The sequence below is a fragment of the Glycine soja genome, chromosome 14 (assembly GCF_004193775.1).
Source record: "Glycine soja cultivar W05 chromosome 14, ASM419377v2, whole genome shotgun sequence".
NCBI lineage: Eukaryota > Viridiplantae > Streptophyta > Magnoliopsida > Fabales > Fabaceae > Glycine > Glycine soja.
Window position 1 is genome coordinate 36,038,384 of NC_041015.1, and position 7,876 is coordinate 36,046,259.

Genomic DNA, 7,876 nt, shown 5'->3' on the forward strand with positions numbered 1-7,876 from the left:
ACGGCTGTTTTCTAGAGGTATCATCACTCAAGATAATAATGTTGTGGTGGTATGGAATACCAGCGACAACACATTATAAAGAGAGAAAGCTCTAGACGAGGGTTCACTATTATCAAGCAAGTCGGAGACGTAGCATGATGATAGATTCACCTCCACTCCTTAAATTCCCATGAACCCGGGTGTAGGGCCCCTTTTTTACTCAAACCCGTGGGTGCTTAGAATGCAGTGTAAAGAATGCGAAATAGACAACAATTATTTACATTTTACACAGTCCAATAAAAGCACACCCAAAGTTTCACAATTCCACCATTCCTAAAATAGGCCTAACTCACAAAAAGTCCCCAGTGGAGTCGCCAACTGTCGCAACATGCCCTTCGCGGGCGAGCGAGGGCGAGGCTCACGGGTGCGCTTTCCAAAGGAGGAAAGATGCGCGGAGTCGCCACCAACGTTTATTTGTGGAAAACGTCGGAAAAACCGAAGGAAACCGGTCAAAAATAAAAATTCTAAGTTTGGGAGTTGTATTTACGCTTGAGGAAGGTATTAGCACCTCTTATGTTTGTCTCGAAAGACAACAGCCTATTTTTTAGAATTGTGGAATTGTGTTATCTTAACTTTTATTTCTTTTTATTTTTTGAGGTCGACAAAAGCGGGGCTTTTGCTCCTACGTACCCTCCTTTGGAGAGGAAATCAGACCTACGTAGTTCTTTCTTAAGCGTGAATCAAGCGATTCTTTTACTTGAAGAGTGATCATTTAAAGGTGTTGGACCTTTTTTAAAAAATGATCCGTTTTACTGAGTAAGAAACTGAAATGATAAACTTTCAAAACCTATTTTTGTGGACGAGCTTGACTAGGCGAGTTGATTTTAGCCTTAGTTTCACTTTAGTTTTTAGTCAGTTCAATTAAGAATGAGAAATCCCAAAGAGAAAACGTCCGATTGATTTTTTCGCTTTATTTTACTAAAAGACATTTTTTGATTTATATTATTATTTTACCTCTTTTTTGATTTCCAACGTGGTTACGGCACGACCGAACGGTCGGAATTCATTTCAAACGAAAGTAACGGATGATACAATTCAAACGATCGGTGGAAATTTATTTTATTTTTAGATTAGGCGAGAAATGACTTAAATAAATGGCTTAAGCACGTCAAAAGGGGGTATAAAAAGTAAATGAAAACGAGAATAAAAATGCATGAAACAAAATGTGGACCACCACGGGTACATATAATGAATTGAAAAGCTTGGTTTGAGGTACTTACCCATTGAAGACTGAAGAAAACGAAGAACGAACGATGAATCTTTGAAGAACGGTCGAGAATCTTCGCGTAATTACTCACGGAAACGTTACGGAAGCGCCTCGGCTTGGATTTTCTTCACGGAAATAATTTTCCTCAGCAAATTCGAAAGAGAGAGAAGTGCCTAAGGGGCTGAACCCTTTTCTTCTTCACTTCTTCCCCTATTTATAGCAAAATAGGGGAGAAGCTTGCCGCCCAGCTCGCCCAGGCGAGCAAGGTTGCTTCCTCCAGAAGCAACAGCCTTCTGGAGGAATCTTCTGGAGGGCCCAAGTGGGCTTGGTTGCTATTTACACCCCCCTTTTTACTAAATACACCCCCTTATATATTTTTTTGTAATTCTTTTTCCGTAATGTTACGAAACTTTACGAATTTCGTAACGATACTTATTTTCCTTCCGCAAGGTTACGAATCCTTACGGATTTATGTATTTACTCTTTTTTGGCTTTCAAAGAAGTTACGGAAACTCACGGATTGCACAAAAACACCTCTTTTCGATTTCCGCCACATTACGGAATTTCACGGATTACACAAGCCTGCTTCCTTTTGGATTTCTGAGACGTCTCGGGACTTCATTTATTACATGTCATCAAGTAATAATCCCCGGACGAAATTAGGATATGACACAATGCAATAATTTAATTACGTTGAAGGACTAAGTTTCAATCATAGGAACCTATGAACTAGAATGGAATAAACAAGTGAATAAACCAAGTTCAATGCATACAAACTAGACAATTCTTGATTCACGGAACAAAAACTGAAATAATTGGACCCATCTAAGCATAAGATTATGTAATATGAAGCCTCATTTAATAAAGATGGTGGCGTTTGTTGAGTAGCTTTGAACTTTCAAAAATACTAAGGTAGCATTTGATGGACAGCTTAACATGGGGCGGAACATAATATGTGTTCTATTATATTTTGGTGCATTTTAGAAAGAGAATTGAACTGGACACAAGGTAATAAAAGTGGTACATTTTGGTTAAAGGGTGGAACCGAGGAGAATGAAGTTGGACACATTATTCCATTATGTTCTATTTGCACACCAAATACTTTCATAGTGCCTTAATGCTATCAATTTGGGAGACAGTGGGTTTATGGTGGTCCAAGATGGGTGCACCATATGCCGGTCCCCAGTGCAGCAACATGAAAATATACCATTCCCTTCACACAAAACTTTATACTAAGTTTATTAAGGCATTTATTTAGGAGTTGTGCTGCACAGGCAGCACAGCCAAAAATATTTAATCAGAATTCAGCTAGATCTAATGGTGGTTATTAGAGGGACCAGAATGACATGTCTATCACTTAATTGTCACTCTTTAATGTCATTACAGAAAGTATGGAATCAAGGTAATTGTTGACCTGCATGTTGCTCCAGGCTCACAAAATGGAAGACCTCACAGTGCCTTAAGAATGGGATGATTCATACATATCTGACCCTGTGGCAGCCATAGACTTTCTAGCTGAAAGGTTCAATTTGTAGCTGATGTCCCTTTTAATTTTCTAAAAATATGCCACCATCTTGAGCCTTTATATATAAATACATAATGGTATTACACTATTTATTTTGAATGTTTATTCATGTCATTTAATTAGTCTTTTGGGGTACACTATTTATGATGCTATGAGGAAACACACTTCTAGTGCCTATGTGATAATGTGTAACCCTCTTGATAGAGATTCAAAAGTGCTTTTGTCCTTTGCTGGAGCTTTCAGTGTAGTGGTCATTGATGTGCACTACTACAATCTCTTTTCGGATAGGTTCTCTGATGTGCCATTATTTTCTCCTATTTCTTAAACCTTTTTGCACCATTTTAATTACTGATTAGTCTTAATTGTCAAATTAATTAGGGAATTTTATTATTTGGGCTCATTCAGCTAATTTGATGTTTTTAATCTAATTTCAGGAATTAATGAAGCATTAAGCTTAATCCGGATTTTGCTTGTGGACTTAAAGAGGGCAAATAAAGCAACGTTTACCTTAGTTAATTTCTAATTAGGAGATTGCAATTTTATTTTATGATGTTCAGTGTTTATTTCGTTTTGGCCAAAATAATGTAATAAGACCCAGTGACTCTGAGTGACCCTTATAAATAGCCTTGGGATTCGTGTAAGGGGGGATTCTATGATTCCGAGCATAGTTTTAGGGGTTTACGTTTGGAGCTTATTATTACTGTTCACGTGAATGCTATTTTCGATTTTCTGCTTCTAATTTCAATTTCGTTTTTTTTCCTTCTTCTGCTTTCATTTACGTTTCTGCTTCTAGTTTCATTTATGTTTTCTGCCTTTAGCTTCATTTACATTTCTGCTTTTGTTGAGCTTATGGAAGGCCAAATTTATGATGTTGTTTCCCTCTGAGGATGAAACGTAATTCTCTTTGAGGTTCTGTTTTTAATGTTGCTCTCCTATCGGTTTTCCCTTCACCAACTAACCCACATGCATTTTGTTAATCTGTGCACGCTTCGTGTTCAATTAATTGCCTCTGTGCTTAAATTGCGTTCGTGCTTAATGAACAAGGGGTTAATTGGTGTATGTGTTGCTTAATCACATATTGACAACCCTAAGTTAATTTTCGCTTAGTAAATTAAATTAGGGTTGGATTAAGTGGTTAACTGCCAGGGGTGAAATCCTCATAACCTAGGATAAGAGAATGGCTTCTGAATCAGAGGAAACAACACGTTTTTACTATTATTAATTTTGTATTCAAATCTGCTTGTTCTTAAATTCACAAAGCAAACACAACCCCCCCCAATTGTTACTGTTATAACGAAGCATATTATGAACATTTGGTTAGTCATTGCTCGTTGGGAAACGACCTAGGATCACTTCCTAGTTACTGCATTCTAATGTTTATTTGATTCGGGTACGGCCTCGATCATTCTCCAACATGAATGTGCAGCAGAACATCGATTTTATTAAAAAGAAAAGAGTCTCAGATCTTAGCTCTCTCACCAAATCTAATGGACCCCTCATTTTTGTTGGCAAGTTTTCTACTTTTACATACACAACAAAGTAGCATTATTAATGCATTATCATATTCTTGGATTCATCCTTTTAAGTCTTCTATTCTAAGAAATGTATAGTATAGCATATCGAAACATGTTGTTGGTGGAATCTCGCAGGGGAATGGAGTAGTGATTGGAAAGTTCATAATGCATCAAAGAAAGACCAACAAAAATTTACGCAAGTCCAAGTGGATGTATACTTTCGTGCCAAATTTGGATGGGCTTATTGGGCTTACAAATGTGACTCTAACTTCTGGAGCATCAAGTGGATGATTGAAAAAAATTATATTAAGCTTTAATTAGTATTTTACTATTTTAGATGTCTATTCAAATTGGAAGTGTAATTTACAAAAATAAATATAGCCTACTACTATTTTACAAAAACATATAAAGTTCGTTGTACACTGCATTTCCAAAATTCACTATTCCTATTGGTAATTAATTCTATGAAAGATGCTGCAAATTTCGGTTCTTTGCTTTACCTCTTTAATCTTAGATTAGTCAAAGACGGTCCCAAAATATGAAATAAATGTTAAAAAGCTTAAGTTCTTTGCTAAAGTTAACTTATGAAGTATTGTTTCTCCCTTTTATTGAGCCACCTCCTAAACTAGAATGCAATTAACAGACACAAGAAGATAACCCAATTACCAGGAAGTCATAATGCTTGCTGAGAGTGTTGAATATTAGAGATTCCTCTTAAATTTCTTTGAAATCACAATTATGATTACGATTGATCAGTCTATTTGTGGCAACTATATATTGAATTTTATTCATACTTACAATTAAGCATGATTGAGTTGTACTCTTCGATATGTTATTTATATAGGTTGGAGTGTCAAAGCAATTGTCAGTAGGATATTGTTTGAGTGTTTAGAGAATGAAAATGTCTCAATTGTAACTGAAAAAGAGGTTCAGACACTATCCAGTACTAATGCATTTGAACTATTAGAAGTTGTGATTAAAACTGTGAATGAATGTGTAGCTGAAGTGCCTCGATTTGGATTTGAAGAACCAAAATCAGTTCTTGGAACTTCAAAAGTATACAGCTTACAAAATATAGTTTACCCATTTTGCAACTTATGCAGTGCTTGCCATCAGGCAAAGGAACTAAAAACCAAGTGTTACTATCCTCTAATCTACTAAATATAGTGTTTCAAGTATACAGCTTACAAACTTGATGGATGTTGGATTATTCCACTTTAAGCTTTACTTATCCTAACTAATAATTGATGGATGTTGGATTATTCCACTTTAAGCTTTACTTATCCTATCAATGGAACAAAGACTGATGAATTTCTAGCCACTACTTTTTACCATCATGCCACTCAAGGCCAGAATTGATTGAGGGGACAGTAAACACTTGTGAAAAATCAAATCATTCTAAAAAGTTGACATTTATCTCTGCTTAAAATGAAGTGAGTTCAGATTTCAAGTGAGCACAAAACAGCACAACGTACATAAACTACAGCCACTACTAGCTAGGAATTACGATTAAAAACAATGTAAGAATGTGCTTTACACATATACATGTATATATAAGTATGGTACTTTATATGTGTATATAAATACTGGGACAAAAGTCAAAATAGTAATGTGTGATAATATATATATATATATATATATATATATATATACATACACATACATACATACATACATACATACTAGTCCATACGTACGTACTTGGAGTTGCTATAATCAAAGAGCTTCCATAACAAGGTCAATTAGTAGTAGTAAATGATAACCTAAAAATAAAAAGCATAGGCCAATTAGCCATGGGCCATACTGTCACAGCAACGATATGTATCACATTTTGTAGAAAACAACCTTTGAGAACTAATGAGTAATGGCATTAGAAGAACTCAGAGCCAAACCTAGTTCAACTACAACAAAGTAATTTGGCTTATGTTCAACCAAACTATGTAACATTACTAATGCTCATATGACCAGACTGCATGGACTAACAACCATGTAATAACTTAGCCTACAGAATTGTGGAGTTCATATAACCTTCTCAGTGTGCAGATCTTAAAATCTTAATGGTTCATTTAATAAAAAGATAAACAGATTTGCTTAATCTGATTGAGTTATTGATGAATCAATTGCTTAAATTGGATGGTATAGTGGTTAATGGGGATGTGAAACTATATAGGAAAATCCAAGTAATGATAGAGGCTTAGATGCATTTTGCTCATTTTGCATTATTAGTACAATCTTAAGTTGCATTTGCTAATGGTAGTGAAACATTAATTTTGAAGGTAAAAATAATTCAAAAGTATGTTGAAACACTTGATGTGTTGAAGGTTAAGAATTCTATGCCTAGTAGCAATGGAGACCATGCCACAGTGCAGCTTCAACAAAAGCATTCAAATGGGCAACAACAAAAGTATTTAAATGGACATCATAGATCAGCCTTAGCACCAATTCAAGAGCAGCAACAAGAACAAGAACAACCCTCAAGGAATTCCACCTCAGGAGTTGTAGTTACCACAAATTGGGAATTGTTTGATTCTGTCCCACCATTAATCCCTGTGCCATCCACATCCCCATCCCCACATCCCTCAGAGACCAATAAATCTGGTCCTCCCAAGTTCAATTGGGAATTCTTCAACTAAGTACCATACCATGTGTGGATATGATTTGGGTTTGTCTTCCACTTGGAGTGTTATATGTTTTGCATTCTTTTTTGTATTTAGATTTCTTTAGCAACCCCCTATAATTTGTCATTTACTTCAAGAATAACTGGGGTTGCTATGATAGTGATTATCATAGAAAAAGTTACATTTCTGTGATTTTGGTGTCCACCGAATTCATTTACCAAATGTATGGGCCTATTTTTTTATGGATATATATAATATTATTATTAGCATTTGTAACTTTGTTATTAGAAACATCTTAAATAACATGTATATTTCTTAGTCTAAAATCCCATCTTAAAGAGCAAAAGGTCACATAACTGAGAGGATTGACCAACTTAGGGGGCTTAGAAAGCTTAGCCTTCATGATAACCAAATTGGTGGTTCAATCCCTTTAGCACTTGGACTTCTTCTCAATCTAAGAGGGGTTCAGTTCTTCAACAATAGGTTCATAGGGACCATCCTATTGGATCAAGTGGCCTCGAAATAATTAAGAAGGGGAAGTTGAATTGATTATTAATGTGTCTTGACTAATTAAAAATTATCCTTCTTAATATTACTAGATTCAATTAGGCTTTACTACTAAGTTATGAAGAAGTAAAGAACAAAAACAATAACTTAGACAAAAGTAAATCGGAAATAAAAGTACAAAGCGAAAAAGTAAATAGTGTAGGGAAGAAGAAGATAAAGACAAGATTTATACTGGTTCGGCCACAACCCGTGCCTACATCCAGTCCCCAAGCAACCACCGGTTCTTGAGATTTCCAATAACCTTGTAAAATCCTTTACAAGCAAAGATCCACAAGGGATGTACCCTCCCTTGTTCTCTTTGAACAACCAAGTGGATATACACTCTACTTGAACTGATCCACAAGAGATGTACTCTCTCTTGTTCTCAGTATCATAACCCATGTAGATGTACGCTCTACTTGTACCA

At 35.6% G+C, this 7,876-nt stretch overlaps 1 protein-coding gene across 1 annotated transcript; it reads left to right on the forward strand.

Annotated features, from left to right (window-relative positions):
• Positions 1 to 414: 414 nt before the first annotated feature.
• On the forward strand, positions 415 to 6,994 carry LOC114383176 (BAG family molecular chaperone regulator 1-like; the record flags this gene model as incomplete). Its single annotated transcript, XM_028342785.1, has 3 exons — positions 415 to 433; positions 6,365 to 6,465; positions 6,562 to 6,994. Coding segments are annotated over 3 exons (477 nt in total), but the record flags the coding sequence as incomplete, so codon positions are not given.
• Between the last annotated feature and the right edge of the window lie 882 nt (positions 6,995 to 7,876).